This window comes from Leucopleurus acutus (genome assembly GCF_964270905.1).
Source record: "Leucopleurus acutus genome assembly, chromosome: 15".
Classification (NCBI taxonomy): Eukaryota; Metazoa; Chordata; class Mammalia; order Artiodactyla; family Delphinidae; genus Leucopleurus; species Leucopleurus acutus.
In genome coordinates, this window is record NC_139157.1 from 43,003,384 (window position 1) to 43,025,301 (window position 21,918).

Consider the following 21,918-nt stretch of genomic DNA (forward strand, 5'->3'; position numbering starts at 1 on the left):
AAATTAACCAGGGAAAATATACAATGTGAGAAGAGGACCAGTGTTACAGTGGCACACAGTCCAGAGTTACCGAGATTTTGGATTACAGAAGAGAAGTGCAGTAAATAAGAAATCGAGTGACTACAAAAAAAGTCCTCAGAGTTGAAGAAAATGAGCATTATCTTCTTGGCTGTGTTTTCTACCTGTTGTTAAGATTTTCCGAGATGCACTGGTTTTTGATATCACAATTATTACAATTGACTGGATTTCAAGGCACCTCTACTTTGTGCTGAAAGAATCACAAAATGGAATGCAAGTATTTGATGTAGATCTTGAAAACAAGGTGAAATATCCCAGGAAGCTGAAAATTTGCAACAGAAATTCAACAATAATCTCTTTTTCTGTATATCCTTTCTTAAGGTATGTGAAGCGTGAGTGTCTGTTTCTATTGTGATGAAATAGACATAGACATATTTAATGTAGTATCTTTGGTTTAATATTAGAGTCAATGTTGGGACAGTAAGATACTTAATGTTCTTGATGTTAACTTATAGTAATTCTACATATAAATGATGAGCCTACAACCACCAATATATAAAATTAATCCATACTGACAATTCCACTAACCTAAAGTTAGGTTAATTGCCAGCGGGAAACCAAAGGATATTTTTATACCAGTGAATTTAATAATATCCCCAGTTGGTAAGGACAAGAAGGGGACTGAGACGGCAGCAGGAAATGAGCAGGAGATAGACAGGAAGCATGTTTTCCATAGTAAATGCTATTCTGGGCTCATCCATCTTTAATTAATGTCCTTATGAGATTAATTTTAAGGCCTCCATTCAGCAACTGAATAGCAGTTTCTCCGGCTGAAGAGTTATATTTTGTTTGTGCCATAAGCATGGTTATAGTCTATCTTGAAACTAGATTGGTAACTAGTATTAAGAAACAGAAACAAACTTGAGAGGAAGAGAATGGAGATGGTGTTGATGAAAAGTATGCAAATATGTTTCATATTTAGAGCCAGTAATGAGCCATTTAATACAATGCCTAAGGTCATTATAGTCCAAGGCTTTCGTTGCAAACACATTTATTGAGAAATCATTAGAAAATGCTACAAACTAGACTTCTTGTGATCTCTTCCATCAGAAGGTTATTGAACACTGGGACATGTTCTTTTTAAAGGTGGCATCTGTCCCCACAATCATTAGAAATGATTGATCTTCATTAGAAACTGATATTTGCAATGATATGTTTTACTCATTAAGTTGGAGTGTCCTTTTGTTCCTATAGTCGCCTGTATTGGACAGAAGTTTCTGATTTTGGATCTCAGATGTTCTACTACAGTATTATCAACCAGACCTTGCACCGAATTCTGCAACCCCCAGCCATAAACCATCCAAATGGAAGAAGCCAATGTTCTTGCAATGTGACTGAATTCGAGTTAAGTGGAGCAATGACTATTGATACCTCTGACCTAAAGAAACCACAGATATACTTTGTCAAAGGGCAAGAGATCTGGGCAATGGATCTGGAAGGATGTCAGTGTTGGCAAGTTATCATCATGCCTGCTCTGCTTGGTAAGACACTCGTGTGTGTAGTAGATCTTCACTAATAATGGCAGCCCCTCCTGTCGCATTAAAAAGGAGTTACATTCAACCTATACTCAAAGGAATATGTGTGTGTGTGTGTGTGTGTGTGTGTGTGTGTGTATATATATACATATATATATATATATATATATATATATATATATATATATATATATATATATAGTATTTGCTCCAGACCGTGCCAAATGTTTTTGTAGAATTCAAGTTGTTTTCAGGCAAATTGTACATAGGCATTCACATAATTTTCTGGATCTGTGGGGGGCTTTTTTTGTTGTTATTTTATAATTAACAGTAGAACTACAACTTATTGAGCTCAACTATGTGTTCTAAGCAGGCTACTAAATGTATTATCTCATTTGATCTTCAAAACACCTCAGTGAAGTAGATACTAGTATCCACATTTTACAGATGAGGAAATTGAGGCTGAGAAAGGTAATTTGTCCAAAGGGCCATAGTTAATAGAGGAGCTGGTATCTGAAACTGAGCCTAACTACGGCATCCCTGATCTTCCCACCAGTACTCCACCCCCATGCTGATGATTTCATTGCCTCCACGTTCAGCATGACTTGGTCAATACTTGACAGGTCTATCTGTTGAAATTCACAATCTTGTGGAGGAAATATTTGAAAGTCTAAAGTCACTTGGAAGTCTTCTAATTAGGAGTAATTGCAAAAGAAAAAAAACACTCTAAATACCCCCATATATTCTTAAGGGTCTAGTCCTCACTATCCAATCACTAATCATGTGTGGTGATCTAAGTTTAAATTAATTAAAATTAAATAAAATTCAAAATTTAATTCCTCAGCCACACTAGTCACATTTTAAATGATCACAACCCACAGCGGCTAATGGTCACTGTATTGGGCGGCACAGATGTAAAATATTTCCATCATCAAAAGTGCTACTGGGGGGCCTTCCCTGGTGGCGCAGTGGTTAAGAATCCACCTGCCAGTGGAGGGGACACGGGTTCGATCCCTGGTCTGGGAAGATCTCACATGCCATGGAGCAACAAAGCTTGTGTGCCACAACTACTGAGCCCACGTGCCACAACTACTGAAGCCCACGTGCCTAGAGCCCGTGCTCCGCAACAAGAGAAGCCACCACAGTGAGAAGTCTGAGCACCGCAGCAAGGAGTGGCCCCCCACGCTCACTGCAGCTAGAGAAATCCCGTGTGCAGCAACGAAGACCCAGCGCAGCCAAAAACAAACAAATAAATAAATAAATTTATTTATTTTTAAAAAAGTGATATTGGGTATTGCTGGTTTATATAGTAAAGTTTTGAAATTGCAAATGTGTGTCTGTCTGTGTGTTGTAACTTTATGTATGGTTTTGTTGACATACCAGCCAGAGCTTTTTTTTGTAAAATTAATTAATTAATTTATTTTTGGTTGCGTTGGGTCTTCCTTGCTGCGTGCGGGCTTCCTCTAGTTGCGGCGAGTGTGTGGGGGGGTCACTCTTCCTTGTGGTGCGCAGGCTTCTCATTGCTGTTCTCTCGTTGTGGAGTACAGGCTCTAGGCACGCGGGCTTCAGTAGTTGTGGCACGTGGGTTCAGTAGTTGTGATGCATGGGCTTAGTTGCTCTGCGGCATGTGGGATCTTCCTGGACCAGGGCTCGAACCCATGTCCTCTGCATTGGCAGGTGGATTCTTAACCGCTGAGCCAATGGGGAAGCCCCCAGAGCCTTTTAGAAGCAATTCCAATGTACTTTCAATGGGCTTAAGAGTGGAGATAATATTCTGAACCTCTCTTATTAGGAGAATAACTTGATTCTGTTGAATGTGTGACAAAGACTCTTTCCTTGATCAAACTTTAATTGCTCTTTTTTTTTTTTTATTTTGGGCCACGCCGAGTAGCTTGCTGGATCCTAGTTCCCCAACCAGGGATTAAATCCTGCAGTGGCAGCACCGAGTCCAGAGTCCTAACTATTGGACCACCAGGGAATTCCCGGATCAAACTTTAGTTACGCTCCTGTGAGCCCTTTTCTCAACTAGGCCTCAAACTTGGTCTTCCCTGTCCATCCTTGCTGAGTCCAGTTTTAGCAAGAATCTTGCCAAATCAGTTTAGAGAGAATCCCTCATCTTGGTATCTGATAAAGTTCTTCACCCCCACCCTTGATGTTCTTGGCCAAAAATCCTATGAGGCCAGTTTAGCAAGAATCCCCCTCCCATTGATGTCTCCTCTTAGTAATTTTCTTGACTTCTCTCCCTCTGCTTGTTGGATACAACCCCCAGTTGTCTTTGTTGTATTTGGAGTTGTGCACATCTCCCTCCCCTACTGCACTATTGCAACAGCCTTGATTAAAGTCTTCCTTACCATTTAAACAAGTGTCAGAATAATTTTTCTTTAACATCTGATACACAAGAGTTATCTATTGGGCCATTATTTTATAGCTGTAGAACTAGTCAGTCTTTCATGAAGCCACAATTGAAATCCATAATCCAAAAATTAGAAAATTAAAATGACTTTAGAGATCATTTAGCTGACATAATATTGGAAGAAATCCCCTCTACCAAAACAGCCTTCTTTGAGCACCTGTTTATAAAACAATTTACTACCTTATAAGGAAGTCTGTTTAATTTTTGCACAATCCTAAACGCTAGATATTTTTCTTATGTTTAGCCGAAGTTGTCTCCCCATTCCTCTCATTCATTGGCCTGAGTTCTGACTTCTAAATTTACAAAGAATAAATCAATCACTTTCCACATGATAGCGACTCAACTATGTGGAAAGAGCTGCCAGAGCCCATGCTAAGCACTTCCTTTAGAGGAAAAAATTCAAGTATCTCTAAGTACCCCTTAGGTGGTATGACTTCTAGATCTTTCTTTGCCCTATTCACCCTCCTGAGGTTTCGCTCTAGCTGCTTAGTCCTCTTAAATGTTGTCCCATAAGAACTCACTGTACTTTCAGTATGTTCTGGTCAGCACAGAGGGCCTGTGACTTCCTAGGTCTTCTTTTACTGCAGCTAAAAGTGACATCAGGCCTTTGGGCTGCCTGCCATTTGAAGAACCCATAGTCTTTTTCATGTTAACTATTATTAAGCCAGAATTTCTTTCATTCCTTATTTACAGTTTTAATTTTAACCTTGAATTTAGGATGTTATATTTGTTGCTATTAAATTTCAATCCATTTCACGATTCTGCTGTGATATTTTTGAATAAGTCAAAGACTGAATGTACTAGTGACGGTAAGAATCATGTATTATCTGCAAATTTGATAAATATGTTTATTATGCATTCATTCTAAATCATTGATAAATATACTGAGCAAGGCGCTGAGCCCTGTGCCTCAGCTAATACCTCCCTTCAGCTGGTGTTGTTTGGGGTGGAATCACACAGGTAAGCTTTAAATCCTGGCTCTGCCCTTGACGAACTTTGTGGCCTTGAGGGGAATTATTTAACCCCTCGAAGCCTCAGTTTCCACTTATACAAAATGAGACTAATAATCATGGTATTTGCTTTGTTGCCTTGATATGGAGCTAAAATGAGAAAGTATCTGTAAAATCCTTAGGCTGATGACATAAAGGTATTATTTTTTCATATTGAAATAACAGAAAGATTCAAAATTTCTCAGTTATGCTATAGAAAAAGGATTTCACGTATTGCTTCGAGTAGAAAATGTCAGATATGTATTTTGTTCTTTATGTTCTTTTCTGTTTTTCATCAACAGGAAAAATGCTTGTTAGCTTGACTGTGGATGGACAATTTCTCTATTGGATCTCCACAGCAAAGGACAGCACACAAATTTATCAGGCAAAGAAAAGCAATGGGGCCATCCTGTCCCAGGTGGAGGCCCTAAGCAGTAAGCATATCTTGGTTTACAGTTCAGTTCTGCAGCCTTTTCCAGGTAAGAGAGTCACATACTTAATCAGCTTGTTCTCCCAGTTTAGGGTCAGGAAAATTTCATAATGTTTCCTCCTCCAGGGCTGTCCCTCCAACTCTTCGTTGTGCTCTCAGCATTGCTCCAAACGGTCAGGGTTTGGTGCACGTTGTGATTGCTGTTTGCCGTGGGTCACAATTTATCTCTATCTGTATACATGGCTTGGGCTGTGGCAGGCTACTTTAGACACGGGAAACCCTTGTCCTGTCATTCTCTCTGTCTATCCTCTTTGTCTTCTCAGTCCCATAATTTCCATTCTTTTTGTCTTTTTTCTCCCCTGATGATATTTTAGACCTCCCAGTGGTGTCAAAAAGCTTTGCATAAAATTTCAGGTCTTTTTCAAGGTAAAATGCCTATGTATTATAGGATTAGATATGTCAACCATTTAACGTGTACATTTGTGCTACCATTTTTATTAAGTTTCTCTCGTTTGTTTAATGTGTCACTCATGAAGTTTTTTAGTGTTGTGCCCTTCACTCTATTTTCCCCACACATCCTCTGGGTTTTGTATAATGCAATGACTTTTAGGAATGCATGTATCACATTATGGCAGAACTGACTATATATTTTTTGCTGAGAGTCATAATAAAATAAATGTTTGAAATATAAAAACCAACCAACCAAAAACAAAAACAGCACTACATAGCCTCATGGGTGACATTCAAACCTAAAGTGGTCTCTGAGTTTTTTCACAAGCTCTCTCTGCATTAAAGTCACAATGTCATTCTAAATTCAGTATAATTCCCTCTTAGAGAGGGAGAGAAATGAGTAAAACAAACCCTCTTTGCTTAAATGTATTCAGTTATAAAATATGTAAGTTATACAATATGAAAACATGGGAGAACTTATAAATAAACTGAGTGCATATTTTGGTGAAATAATTCATTTAAGAGATTTAAAAAATCCATGCAATATCTGTTTGAGTTTGAACACACACGCATATCCCTAGAAATAAAAGTCCTAAAGATAACATCAGTTTTCATAATCGGAATTCATTGAAAAATATGATTGATATAATGCTCTCATTACTTTCTTCAAAATAAAAAAGGGTCAACTTATTTTGCTATTCACTGTCTAGGTACGTAATTAAGGGTAGTTTAGCTCCATCTGCTGGAAATTGTAAGCAATTACCAGTTATTTTGCACTCTTCCCCAGGCATTTAACATGTTCAAAACATGTGAAAAAAACGTGTCTTCCTGTCCTGAATAACATTTCCAACACTCCAATGTACCATACCTTGTCAGTTAAATAAAAAGAAAATATGATATTATCCTTGATGTTAGATAAATCTGCTGTTTCTCTTGTACATACATGTGTATATATTTAACCTTTTTATTATTATTTTAGATAGAGCATTTCTGTCTCTAGCTTCAGATATTGCAGAGCCAACTATACTTAACACCACTAATACCAGCCTCACAATCAGATTACCACCTGTCCAGACAAACCACATGTGGGATGGCATCACCAGTCCCACTCCCACATACCTGCTTTATTACAAAGAAGTAAATGACAGGAAGAACAGCTCTGAACTGAAAGATAGAATGCTGGTAAGGTTGGAGCCCGTTGTCTTTGTCTTTTCACAAGATGCCTTTTTTTGATATAAAATCCTCAGCCATAGTATTTTCTATATTATGTTCTGAAACACACTGTGATGCTAACTTTTACAGATGACTGAGCTACTTGTAATGAGGTGGATAGACCTAGAGTCTGTCATACAGAGTGAAGTAAGTCAGAAGGAGAAAGACAAATACCATATGCTAACACATATATATGGAATTTAAGAAAAAAAATGTCATGAAGAACCTAGGGGTAAGACAGGAATAAAGACACAGACCTACTAGAGAATGGACTTGAGGATATGGGGAGGGGGAAGGGTAAGCTGTGACGAGGCGATAGAGAGGCATGGACATATATATACTACCAAACGTAAGGTAGATAGCTAGTGGGAAGCAGCTGCATAGCACAGGGAGATCAGCTCCGTGCTTTGTGACCGCCTGGAGGGGTGGGATAGGGAGGGTGGGAGGGAGGGAGACGCAAGAGGGAAGAGTTATGGGAACATATGTATACGTATAACTGATTCACTTTGTTATAAAGCAGAAACTAACACACCATTGTAAAGCAATTATACTCCAATAAAGATGTAAAAAAAACAAAAACATACTGTGTTCTATCTAGTCTCTTGTCTACGAGTAAGTTAAGCTTCAAGGAAATATATTAACCTTAATCAGTCGGTAGATTGCCTTATAGTGACTGTTTCCTGAGTGTCCTAAAAGAGCTGGGTTTGTTTCCCTCCCTAATTATCTAATTATCCCCAGAAAGTGATAGAGACTTGTTTTTGTGGCCATTCCAGCAGATTGAGGGGTAAGAAATGAACTGGACAAAAGAACATTTCTGTATACCTTTCCTCCATAGCATGTAGCTAATATAAAAATTGTACATTATATGTTTGTTTATTTTCTATATGTTGTGAAATGTGTTGTTATGCAGAGACTATGTTTTTATTCATCATTGTATTCGTAGCACCTAGTATGCTACTTGGCATTGTATAGGCATTACTAGATATTTCTTGAATGAATGAATGGAGACAATTCATTCCATCATTGGCCTGGGTGTTCCAGTTGTCTTTGAGATGGAATTGTATGTATCCAGTATTTTTCTTTGTGCTTATTTTATAATCAAGTAAAAAGGTGAAATTGACCATCATCTATTGGAGGTTAAGCACTATATACTTTCTTTCTGATTCTTGTAACTTCCTTTATTTTGTCTATTTTTAAAAAATATATTTATTTTTGGGCTTCCCTGGTGGCACAGTGGTTGAGAGTCCGCCTGCCGATGCAGGGGACGCGGGTTCGTGCCCCGGTCCGGGAAGATCCCACATGCCGCGGAGCGGCTGGGCCCGTGAGCCATGGCCGCTGAGCCTGTGCGTCCGGAGCCTGTGCTCCGCAACAGGATAGGCCACAGCAGTGAGAGGCCCGCGTACCACAAAAAAAAAAAAAAAAAAAAAAAAAAAAAAAATATATATATATATATATATATATATTTTATTTATTTAAAAATTTTGTCTATTTTAACCTTTCTTTACACATTTCTAACAGGAGTCGTTTCAGAGACAGATTGGATCATTTGGCTGACCAAGATTGGGTTTCTGTCATTTCTCTTATTAGAGCTTATCTCTTATTGTCTTCATAATGATTAACATGGGCCAAAGGCAGTGAGTGGTTCTCAAACTTGACAGCACATTGAAGCTTTTAAAATTTCTGAGCCCATGCTTCACCTCAGACCAATGCAATCAGAATCTTTAGGGGTGGGACCCAGGTATCAGTATTTTCTTAAAACTTCCCAGATGTTTCCAAAGTGTAACCAAAATTGAGAACCATTAGTGTAAGGAAAGCCTTTTTAGTTTCTTAAAGTTTATTTCTGAGAATGATTAGATAATGTAGCTTATTCTTTTATTGTACTCACGGATGTGTCACATCCTTACAATACCTTCCTGCTGAATTTCTAATGCAACGCTAATGAGATAGTGTGCTCTGGGAATTCAGCTTCCTAAGTGAAATGATTATGTCACAACTGACTGAGGCTGCCAATCATTTGGCATTTATTCTTGGAGACTCTGGGCAGACTAGGACAGTGAAGATTGTCACTCATGATCCAAGATTTAAAGATGAATTAAAAATATTTGAGTCTTTTAGTTTTTTTCTCTTTGATTAAATAATTTCTCCCCATTTGTACAAAAAATAAGACACTGATTTTTAAAAATTAATTACAGGAGTTTCAGCAGAGTATAGCCCTTATTGAAGGTTTACAACCATTTTCAACATATATGATACGGACAGCTGTAAGGAATTATTATTCAGATCCCTTGGAACAATTACCTCTGGGAAAAGAGATTTGGGGAAAAACTAAAAGTGGAGGTGAGTTACGGGTGTGGTGTGGGATTTTCTAGAGTGGAATTTTGTGATATATGTGCTTGTGTGTGCCTATATTTGTTTTCTGGGTTTTTTTAAAAAATAAATTTATTTATTTTTGGCTGCATTTGGTCTTCGTTGCTGCACGTGGGCTTTCTCTAGTTGCGGCGAGCGGGGGCTACTCTTCGCTGTGGTGCACAGGTTTCTCATTGCGGTGGCTTCTCTTGTTGCAGAGCATGAGCTCAGGGTGCGTGGGCTTCATTAGTTGTAGCATGCAGTCTCAGTAGTTGTGGCTCACAGGCTTTAGAGCACAGGCTCTAGAGCACAGGCTCAGTAGTTGTGGTGCATGGGCTTAGTTGCTCTGCAGCATGTGGGATCTTCCCGGGCCAGGGCTCGAACCTGTGTCCCCTGCACTGGCAGGCGGATTCTTAACCAGTGAGCCACCAGGGAAGCCCTATACTTGGTTTTTATCTGGATGCTAAGTTATCTTTATTATGTGAGTTTTTTTAAGCTTAATAAGAAAAATGTATTTCTAGGAGAATATTCTGTTGACATGATCCTTACTCGAACACCAGAAGATGATGGAAAATATCCCATCAAAATGAAAAGCAACTACATGGCAAAACATCATCATCAATTCTATGTGTCTGGAAACACAGTCTTTGGTCTCACCTCACAGCGTCACTCTCTTCCCATGTATTTACAGGTCTCTGTACACGTGGTGAAACCTAGGAAAGCCAAGCCTTTTCTCTATGCGAATTTTACCAAGGCTACTGAGTTGTAAAGTAATATAACATCATTGCCTGAAAGAAAGTGGATTTAGAATCTGAAAAGGTGTTGTAAGAGGTGGCGATTATTACGAGGGGAGGCCATTTCTTTCACACATCTCTGATGCCATTCACAAAACTCACCCGAATTGGATTATTCATCATTGGCCATATCCTTGAGCGGCAGCCAGAGAATGATTTAGTCATTAGGCAAAAATAAGCGAGAGCCTTTCAGGCAGCCTGTTAACTTACCATTATGGAGGAGGCTGGCTTTCCTTTGGAACATCTGTCATTCATTCTGCTCACATGATATGCCTATTCCTCAATCAAGACCCTATTACTTCTTTCCATCTTTCAGTGCTGTTGCAACATGCCTTATTGTGCACTGCTATTTATTTCAGTACCAGAGGCGGTTTGGCTCATTAACACAAGCGTGCAGTCAGACACCAGCCTCGTTATATCCTGGAGAGAATCTCACAAGCCAAATGGACCGAAAGAGGCAGTCCGCTATCAGGTGGCAATCTCTCAACTGGCTCCCATTCCCGAGACTCCACTAAGGCAAAGTGACTATCCAAATGGGAGGCTCTCTCTCCTTGTTACTAGACTGTCTGGTGGAAAACTCTATGTGTTAAAAGTACGGCGAGTATATTGGGTACTTTTATTGCCATTCTCAAGTGCAAGTTTCTAGAAAAGTTAAGCAATTGTTCTTTTCTACAAAAAGGTTCTGGCCTGCCACGCCGAGGAAATGTGGTGCACGGAGAGTCATCCTGTCACTGTGGAAACGTTTGACACGCCAGAGAAACCTCATGCCTTGGTTCCAGGGAGCACTAGTTTGCAATTAGATTGGAAGGCTCCATCTAATGTTCACCTTATCAGATTTTGGTTTGAACTCCAAAAGGTACATCTCACTGTACACTTTTTTTTTTAAATGTTATTTATTTATTTTTTTGGCTGCTTTTGGTCTTCATTGCTGCACGTGGGCTCTCTCTAGTTGCGGCGAGCGGGGGCTACTCTTCGTTGCGGTGTGCAGGTTTCTCATTGCGGTGGCTTCTCTAGTTGCGGAGCACAGGCTCTAGGGCACGTGGGCTTCCGCAGCTGTGGTGCGAGGGCTCAGTAGTTGTGGCTCACAGGCTCTAGAGCGCAGGCTCAGTAGCTGTGGCACACAGGCTTAGCTGCTCCGCGGCATGTGGGATCTTCGCAGACCAGGGCTCGAACCCGTGTCCCCTGCATTGGCAGGCAGATTCCTAACCACTGTGCCACCAGGGAAGCCCTCACTGTACACTTTTAATGCAAATCTTTGTTTTATGCTATAGAATAGATCAAAAGGCCTTTAAAAGGATATCTCTAGGGCATCCAGTTGTATAAATGAGCAATATATTTGACAAGATTCATTGATTCAGGTTTGCCAGATAGAAGTGGTATAATTTCTGACGGAAAAAATTCCCAGTGAGATTCATTTGCTCTTAAAAGGCTTCACACGAAAGGGTATAAATTATGGTTTACTGGTTTCATAATGTTTTACTTACTTTAGATGTTACCAGCATGGCTCTTCAGTTTAAAGCCCATAGCAATTTGCTGTTTTCTATGAAAAAAAAATGGAAAGAAATGAACAAACATAAATCTAAAACCTTGTTTAGAAATGTTCTTTCAGCCATTTCAGGGCTGAATAGCAACAGGAGAGAAGTAAAATATAAAACTAGTTTATTCTAAACTAGTTGGCTCTTGGCATGTAAACTAGTTTAAATGGCTCCTCATCCAAAAATCTTCACGCTTTAACCAATGTAAAAATGCCCACTGAATTTAAGCATCAGTTAATCTAATTAATTCACTGCTAGGGAAAGTCTACATTAATTTTTATACTGATGTACTTAATAGATGATTAAGTTTTTATAACTGTGATGTTTCATTTTTCATTATTATATATTTGTGTGTCCGCATTTGTAAAGATTGGTTAGGAGTGTTTTGTTTAGTGGGAACTGAAAAACAAATCAGTATAGTCATGACCTCACTTTTCTTTAAAAATGGAGTTGCGGGCTTCCCTGGTGGCGCAGTGGTTGAGAGTCCGCCTGCCGATGCAGGGGACACGGGTTTGTGTCCCTGTCTGGGAAGATCCCACATGCTGTGGAGCCTGCGCGTCCAGAGCCTGTGCTCCGCAACGGGAGAGGCCACAACAGTGAGAGGCCCGCGTACCGCAACAAAACAAAACAAAACAAAAAACAAACAAAAAAAATGGAGTTGCTCCCCAGAGGTTTAAAATTTTTCTATGTAAAATATTTTTTATAATCTTGTACTTTTAGATAAGAACTATGAAAAATATAAAACAGCAGTGAATATTAAGTCGGTAAGACCAAAGACCATAGTTCAATCAGATCTTTTCCATTGAGCATGTTTATGATGATTTGTTGCCTATTTAAAAAATGGTCATTTCATAAAAATTCAGTTTTAAATTGGAGAAATTGAAGGATCATCTCTTTGGGGACATCTATTTAGGTGAGCTTAATGTGGTTCAGTTTGAGGTCAAGGGGAGGGATGTAAAGCTCATTTCCCAGATCAAAGACGTGAACTGAGGAAGGACCTTAGAGGTGATGACTCCAGCCTCTCGTTTTACTGATGAGAAGCCAGAGACCCAGTAAGGCACCCTGATGAGTCAGATATCACAACCGTGCAGGGGAGGACCCTCAGGGCTGACTCATCCTTACAGAGGTTCTCCTTGGTTCATGCACAGAAGGAACATGAGTCATCGTCACCCACCCAGCTCCGCAAAGTTTGGGAGAGGGGCAGCAGACAGGGGCCACCTGGCTCAGTCCTCATGACTTTCATGTGATGCTTTTTCTTTCAAAACTTCCACTACACTTGCTCAGCACAGGTTCCAGATAGACCACTTAAGAAATCATGAAGCTGAACATGTAAGATAGTAATTTCTACATGCGTGACCACCTACAAGTACTAACTGATGAGCACAGTAGAAGGCTGTGTTACATCTAGTCAGAAAGTTCTGTTTCTTTTGAGCAAGTTGAATCTAACTCATAATGATAGGACAGCTAGCAGTGGCCCTGTAACTCCACACTGAAACTCTGAGGGGTGAGTGATGAGGGTGAGTAAATATTTTAATGTTTAAAAAGTTTAATTTTTAAACTTCCAGTCTTCATCTTTTCCTTACCTGGAAAAATGAGGGAATTAGAGCACAAGGCTAAATTTTTATCTTGGTCTTAAATTTCATAGATTCTTTCTCACAACAATGTATAGCAGAAGAACATATTCAATTTAAGATTGAGGAGAAACAAATAATTTTGCTTTGGTAAATTTTTTTCATGGAAATCCATTACAATTGTCTTTTTCTCAGCTGTCCAGGGGAATCCCTACCAGAACCAAACATTTCTGAAGTTTCAGTCTCTGAAACTGAGACACGGAGTTTGCACCATAGTCTGCACCATTTCCCTCACACCCTTGCCCAAGAATTTGGAAATCCTCTGTGGTAGCCTTCCCCCCCTGCACCTGTTGGCCTCTGATGAATGGAAAATCCCAACTCCCTTGTGATTTACTGGGGTAGCCCGTGGTACCTCTCCAAGCTGATGGTCTGCCCAGAACATTCATTGCTGTGGTGAGGTCAATACTCCACAGTTTTCCAGCAAAACCCCTGGTCAAACATCTCCCTGACATTCCAAGGAGCTCTGATAATTTCTGGTTGGTGTGGAATGTTGGGCCATCTAGACTATTCACTGAAGGTTTCTATGACAGAGCATTAAGGAGGCAGGACCAAAAAGGGCTAAAATTTTTGAGCCAGGGCTCAGCATTTCTCTCGCTCTGTCTCTCTCAGAAAGTTCAGCATAAATATTAAGGACCCAGTGCATCTGTTTCATTAGGCTATATGTCTCAGTGGAATTGAGACATTTATGAGTTTAACAGGCAATGTCTCTGACATCAGCATTTCTGGTTTTTGTTTTTTTTTTTTCATTCCTTCTGTTCCTCTTTCTTTCTGGAACCAGGTGGTCTACTTCCTGAAGGTGCTACAGAGAATCATTTCTAACTGAACAGAAAACTAATATAAAGTGCCCATCCAATGAAATGGCATGACCTTGTGAGTGCTAAATGAAAAAGGAGATGTAAAGTCAGGTTTATTTATGGAAACTGACCTTCTTAGGAAACTCTACTGAGGAAAAGACAAGAAGAACCCTTGACAGAATGCCTCTGTCTTTTCCTATTTGTACATTGAAAAAAATCATCATTTTCAAACAAGATATTAAGGGTCCAAACATACAAATTTTTTTAAAGCAGTGTTTCAAAGAAAGAAGTTTAAGATAGCTATAATTAGAGACCCAGTGAAATGAAAGTAACATTTCCTATATTTAACTTGTAACCTTGCTACTTAGTGACTGAGTGATGGTGGGCAAAAATGTCCTTCTTTTAGGGAACTAGGCTTCCTATGTATAAATATAAGGAATGTTGGTTAGATGTCTGAAGAGGGTTTGGGGAGGAAAAACTAAATGTTTTAATTTATAAGTCACTGTGGACTTCTTCAAAGAATCAAAATATGTAAAAATATTATTACTTTGAAATTAGCAAATCCGTGGAATTGAAAGTATCACTGTTTTGATCCATCATTTCCCCTCAGGTGTAAATTTGTGTTCTCAGTCATCCTGATTTAATAAAAATGCCTTTGATTAGGGATAACAAGAAGTCAAGCTTTGAATCTTCCCTGATGATATATACTCAGGGGTGCACTTCCCACCTTGGACTTATCTTAAGGACCACCATTCAAGTCACTTATAGCTTGTCATAAAAAATAAAATTGCTGTTGGTGGTAAGGATAATATTTGGGATCAAACACTCATAAAGGAGCTCTTATTTTTTAATAGAAAGTAAACTTTAAATTTTAATTGCCACAAGATTTTGAATTGCTATGTTTAAACTGTTTTTCTTAAAGAAACAAAATGTTAATTGAGACTTCTTTTTCTAGTGGAAGCACAATGAGTTTTACCATGTTAAAGCTTCGTGCAGCCAAGGTCCTGCTTATGTTTGTAACATCACAGGTCTACAGCCTTATACTTTCTATAATGTCCGAGTAGTGGTGGTGTACAGGACAGGAGAAAATAGCACCTCACTTCCAGAAAGCTTTAAGACTAAAGGTGAGTACTAACATATTCCGCACTTAGAAAACTTTAGACGTTTCTCAATTCCTTTCTCATCGCTTACTTCACTAATCCTAGAGGTTGAGATTTTTCTTAAAAGAGTAAATTACTATCTCTAGAGCCTGACTGAAGAAACTGAAAAGAGGTAGGAGTCCTTACTGGCAGTAATGAGATAATACTCATCTGGTCTTGCAGGATCCTGAACTGGGCAAAATTATTTCAGTATTCTGATTTCCTGTCTAGCTATGATATTTTGCAGTAAGAACTAAATGAAAACAGTGTCACTGAGTGTTCAAATATTTACTACTGACTACTATAACCAGATGCCCAAAATAAAAAATATTTAACAGTATATTAAATTAACTAGTGTTCTAAAAGGTATACTATAACACCAAGTTGATCCCTATAGGAATCAAGGGAAAGTGCTCCCAAACTTACAATAATTCTTTTTATTTGCATCACTTATTTCGTGTCAGGCTGAGATCTATTGTTACTCCTGTCACTAATCCATCTAATCTGTCACTAATAAAAACCTCAGTTACACATTTAAAAATATGCAATCATATGAGAATTTTTGAATATTTCTTGAATAAAATTTTTGAATAATTTTCTGAATATTTCTTTAATATATCTGGCTTTCCTCTGAGTAAATACAGTCTATAGAAAGATGTTTTGCAGAATATTTTATACTTCTAACATACAAATCAGATTTTCTTTTGTTTCCAAAGCTGGAGTCCCAAGTAAACCAGGCATTCCAAAATTATCAGAAGGGAGTAAAAATTCAATACAGTGGGAAAAAGCTGATGATAATGGAGGCAGACTTATGTACTATATCCTTGAGATCAGGTATGTCCGTTTGCAAAAGTGCTTTGTAAACTACAAAGACCTAAGCAGTTAATTGTAAGGTATTATTAGATCAAAAGTAACACTATTTATGAACGTGTATTCATAAATAAACACAAAGGGTCTTTAGTTTAAGGGCCTTGCATGCATCATTAGGTTCTTTGCACAATTCCTAGCGGTCAGCCTTGGCACTCAATTACAAGGCAGGTAGTCATTCTTCTCAGAAATCTGCAACTGCTTGTCGATGGAAACAATTCAATCTTTTGAGCATGTAACTAATACTTACTTAGTACCTATTCTGAGCTGACGTTTGATGTTAGATGACGGTATGCATGTAAATTTCTGAGGTTAATTTGTTTTAGGGAGATGAATAAGGTCTAGTGAGAATTGACAATGAGTTAGGTATTTTTCAGAATGTAAAATCAGGTCAACATCCGAAATGGCCTGCAGTGCATAGGCAGCCCAGGATTCTCTCTCTATTGTCAAGATTACAGTTTGTAGTGTGTTCCCAGGGACTGAAAATGTGCCTTTGATGAAAACCTGATGAACATATGCAACCTCAGATCTGGCCAGTATGGGGAGCTCTGTGAATCATAACTGGCTCAGATGGGCTGATGTTGTGCCAGCTTGAGGGGCGAATTCCAAATTCCACAGACACTCCCCTCACGGGACTCTGAAGCCATCTTTTAAGATGCTCCAAGGACAAAAGTCACTTCCATAATTATAGTCCTGGCAACTTGAGCTTTCGATCTATTTTTGCTTCATCTTGCTCTGGCATTCCCATAGCCTTAAAAAAATTTCCTGCTCATGCTAGAGAATTATGTTGGCCATATTTCCAACTGAAACTTGCTTGAAATTTCTGTCACTTTTTTTTTTTTTCATGCAGAGTGAAATACATTCTGACTTGCAGAACCATCCTGGTGGTCTGTGACTGCATTTATGTTCACCAACCAGGCCACACCACTAGGACCCCTGTAGTGTATTCCCCTCAGTAACACCTTAAGTGCATGGCTCCATAAATACTCTGCATTTCCTTGCCCCCAAGTCTCTGCTCTCAGGAGAGGGACTATGGTATAATAGAATGTATTATCTGTCTCAGAGTACCTGACAGTATCGCAGAATATCTTCTTCAGTCAGGATACTCGTGTGTACTTGCTGATGGTGCAGTGGTGGTCGTAGTGCATGCACTTGGGAGCTGAGCTGACTGTATGAGTTTTCCAGGGAAGCTGGAACAAAGTACGACCAACTGGGTGGCTTAAAACAACAGATATTTATTCTCTAGCAGTTCTGGAGACTAGAAGTCTGAAATCAAGGTGCTGGCAGGACTGCGTTCTAGGGAAGCATCCTTCCTTGCCTCTTCTTAGCTTCTGGTGATGCCTGGCAATCCTTGGCATTCCTTGGTCTGTAGATGGATCACAACAGTCTCTGGCTCTGTCATCACATGATGTTCTCCTTGTATGTGTCTGTGTCCAAATTTCTCTTTCCTAAGAGGGCACTGGTCATTGGATTTAGGGCCCACCCTCATCCAGTATGATCTCATCTTGACTTAATTACATCTGAAAAGACCCTATTTCCAAACAAGGTCACATTCACAAGGTCTGGGCGGCATGAATTTTGGGGGGAATTATTCAACCCAGTACACAGACCATGTTTAAATCCTTGCTTTATTGCTTTCTTAAACTTAAGTTTTCTCATCTGTAAAATGGGATGATGATATCTACCTCTTTAGGTTGTTGAGAAGATTCAATGAAATGAAACAACATATGAAAAGCCCCAGTACGGTGTGTTGTAAATAGAAGGTGCTCAACAAAGGAAGCATTCTTCCTTCTCTTCCTCAGTGGCCAATATCCGTGAAGAGGCCCTTTATACATTTTTAAGGGTCTCTTTCTCTTGGATCAGCGTTGTTTGGGTTGAACAATGAAATTGCCAATGCCCAACGTGAGACTTCACACAATGTACAAAATCACTGTGTCCTGCAGCTTTATTTAGGATGGTCCTGAGGTCACTTAGCTCCTGGTCACAGTTGTAACCATCCTTGCTTCCCTTGCTCATTCCCTGTCCCTCAGAGGCTCAGCCCTTGCTGTCCTTGGTGCTCTTTCAGGACAACCACTCAGTTAGTGGGAGCAGAACTGGCTTCCATTACTTATCCTCAAGGTTACTGTGGGTTGGTACTAAGTCCTAAAACGGCTGTGGTCTGAGAAGTTTCAGATTTGAAAAGTTCGTTGTCAGAAAAGACATAATTGGAAGGCCTTGAACTTGCCTTCAGTCTGTGGTTCTGCTAAAAGTAATTTCAGTTATGTCTTTCGAACCCAGCTCTTGTTCTCTTCCCATGTTTCGTTATGAAGAATAATGAGGATTGACACTGAGGTAGTGTAGGCCAATATAAATGGAAGCAATGAATCTTGGAATCTCAGATACAATGATAATTTTGGTAGCTGAACTATTTTATTTTCCTTTTCAATTTTATGTTCTGTATTTTATCCAGATATGGTATCAGTAAATGACAGATAGCATAAGACACCAAAAATTAAGAAAAATAAAAAATTCCCAGTTAAAAAGTATGAAATGATTGTCTTATGTGTTTGGAATTCTGAGGAAGGTTTGCACACTCTAGTAGTAAGAAGAGGATCTTCAGCTTTCTCTTGGCCATTGATTATTCGTAATTTTCCAGATGGGCTGAGTTGGTTGGCTCCAGGCACTGTTGGGATGACTTTATAAGACTCTGCTATGTGCTGTAGCCAAACCATGTGAGAGGAATGAAATCAAGGGCAAAGTGTGCAACAGGAGCCGCTTTGGAGTTCTGTCATTAAATGATATATGAGCACCTAGAAATAACACATATATTCTCTTGTATATTTCCTATATTTATAACTTTGCTCTTTCTTTTGCAGTAAGGGCACTTCAAAGAATTCACAGAACCAGAATTTAATGTGGAAGATGGCATTTAATGGCTCATGCAGTAGCATTTGCACATGGAAGCCCAAAAACCTGAAAGGAACATTTCAGTTCAGAGTAGTAGCTGTAAATAATCTGGGTTTTGGTGAATATAGTGGAATCAGTGAGGATATTATATTCGTTGGAGGTATGTTATCATGTCTGTCTATATACTAACTTATTACACAAAGGTTCAGAGGTAAAGATAGGTGAATTCTTAGCATTAAATTGGGTGAATGTATAACTTCACAAATCTATCATTGAAACTATTGAACTATTCATTTCATCTGATGTGATCTTCCTAAAACATCAAGATCGGCATGTCCTTTTTCTCCTCAGTAACAATCAGCTAATCGTTAGTGCCCACCACATCAAGTCCATGTTCCTAGATGGATTTCCAAGGTTGTCCACAGTCTGGTTTTTATCCAGCTTTATTATTCTGTTCCTGGTACTCTCATCTGCTACACAACAGGCCTGAAATTCTACTTCCCGATATCTATATCTTCCACTGGGTAGCCTATTTTTGTTCATAACACATTACCTTTCCAATCACATAGGCTAGAAATCTCAGTACCATGTAGGATTTTCCCCTCTATTCGCCCACCAAGTTCTGTTGATTTTATTATCTTGATTTCTGTCTAATGAGTTTGCTTCTTCCTATTCCTGCTTTGACTTTCCTAATTTAAGCTACCATGTCTAGCCTGTGCTCTTGGCTTAATCCTACTGCTGACAGTTAATCCAGCTGAAGCACAATCTGGATCACTTCACTGCTCTCTGAAATGCTTGAAATGGCTCTCCATTCACTGCCTTCAGAATCAAGTACAAACCTTTCTGTGGCATTTAAGGCCTTTCGTGACTTGCCCTCCGATTGTGGTTCATCTTTCCTGATATTTATCCTTATGCTGTAGCCATGTCAGACTGGTAAAGAACTTTCATGACACTGGGTCCTCAGCCTTTGTTTCCCTCAGCCTAGAATGCAGGCTTGCACCACCTACCACTTGTCCTTAGCTGGGATTTCCTTTCTCTCACTTTCTGTCAACTGAAATTCTTCTCATCCTTCAAGGCCTAACTTTATTTTATTATTATTTAAAAATATTTTTTATTAACATCTTTATTGGCGTATAATTACTTTACAATGGTGTGTTACTTCCTGCTTTATAACAAAGTGAATCAGTTATACATATACATATGTCCCCAAATCTCTTCCCTCTTGCATCTCACTCCCTCCCACCCTTCCTATCCCACCCCTCTAGGTGGTCACAAAGCACCAAACTGATCTCCCTGTGCTATGCGGCTGCTTCCCATTAGCTATCTATTTTATGTTTGGTAGTATATATATGTCCATGCCACTGTCTCACTCTGTCACAGCTTACCCTTCCCCCTCCCCGTATCCTCAAGTCCATTCTCTAGTAGGTCTGCATCTTTATTCCCGTCTTGCCCCTAGGTTCTTCATGACATTGTTTTTTCTTCTTTAGGTTCCATATATATGTGTTAGCATACAGTATTTGTTTTTCTCTTTCTGACTTACTTCACTCTGTATGACAGTCTCTAGATCCATCCACCTCACTACAAATAACTCAGTTTCATTCCTTTTTATGGCTGAGTAATATTCCATTGTATATATGTGCCACATCTTCTTTATCCATTCATCTGTTGATGGACACTTAGGTTGCTTCCATGTTCTGGCTATTGTAAATAGAGCTGCAATGAACATTCTGGTACATGACTCTTTTTGAATTATGGTTTTCTCAGGGTATATGCCCAGTAGTGGGATTGCTGGGTCGTATGGTAGTTCTATTTGTAGTTTTTTAAGGAACCTCCACACTGTTCTCCACAGTGGCTGTATCAATTTACATTCCCACCAACAGTGCAAGAGGGTTCCCTTTTCTCCACACCCTCTCCAGCATTTATTGTTTCTAGATTTTTTGATGATGGCCATTCTGACCGGTGTGAGATGATATCTCATTGTAGTTTTGATTTGCATTTCTCTAATGATTAATGATGTTGAGCATTCTTTCATGTGTTTGTTGGCAATCTGTGTATCTTCTTTGGAGAAATGTCTATTTAGGTCTTCTGCCCATTTTTGGATTGGGTTGTTTGTTTTTTTTGATATTGAGCTGCATGAGTTGCTGGTATGTTTTGGAGATTAATCCTTTGTCAGTTACTTCATTTGCAAATATTTTCTCCCATTCTAAGGGTTGTCTTTTCCTCTTGTTTATGGTTTCCTTTGCTGTGCAAAAGCTTTTAAGTTTCATTAGGTCCCATTTGTTTATTTTTGTTTTTATTTCCATTCCTCTAGGACATGGGTCAAAAAGGATCTTGCTGTGATTTATGTCATAGAGTGTTCTGCCTATGTTTTCCTCTAAGATTTGATGGTGTCTGGCCTTACATTTAGGTCTTTAATCCATTTTGAGTTTATTTTTGTGTATGGTGTTAGGGAGTGTTCTAAATTCATTCTTTGACATGTAGCTGCCCAGTTTTCCCAGCACCACTTATTGAAGAGGCTGTCTTTTCTCCATTGTATATCCTTGCCTCCTTTATCAAAGATAAGGTGACCATATGTGCATGGGTTTATCTCTGGGCTTTCTATCCTGTTCCATTGATCTATATTTCTGTTTTTGTTCCAGTACCATACTGTCTTGATTACTGTAGCTTTGTAGTATAGTCTGAAGTCAGGGAGCCTGAAGGCCTAACTTTAAATGAACCCATTGTGATGCTTAACTGCTGCTTCTTAGGCAAAATGAGCTATTGCATTTTATACGCACACAGCCTATTATTCTATACAAAACTGACATCATTCTTATTTGCATCATAGTTAGTTATCTGGAGAAGAGCTCAGTAAACCTTTTCTGCAAAGAACCAAATAG

At 39.1% G+C, this 21,918-nt stretch overlaps 1 protein-coding gene across 1 annotated transcript in view; it reads left to right on the top strand.

Moving 5' to 3' along the window:
- Positions 1–21,918, top strand: part of ROS1 (ROS proto-oncogene 1, receptor tyrosine kinase) — a gene marked incomplete at both ends in the record, with an annotated part of 112,468 nt that overhangs the window by 57,654 nt on the left and 32,896 nt on the right. The window contains 10 exons of the mRNA XM_082855556.1: positions 194–399; positions 1,273–1,559; positions 5,258–5,434; positions 6,815–7,017; positions 9,240–9,384; positions 10,547–10,779; positions 10,867–11,043; positions 15,103–15,271; positions 16,003–16,120; positions 19,009–19,199. Of these exons, the coding sequence (XP_082711682.1) occupies positions 194–399; positions 1,273–1,559; positions 5,258–5,434; positions 6,815–7,017; positions 9,240–9,384; positions 10,547–10,779; positions 10,867–11,043; positions 15,103–15,271; positions 16,003–16,120; positions 19,009–19,199 (1,906 nt within the window). The remainder of the gene's footprint in view (positions 1–193; positions 400–1,272; positions 1,560–5,257; positions 5,435–6,814; positions 7,018–9,239; positions 9,385–10,546; positions 10,780–10,866; positions 11,044–15,102; positions 15,272–16,002; positions 16,121–19,008; positions 19,200–21,918) is intronic.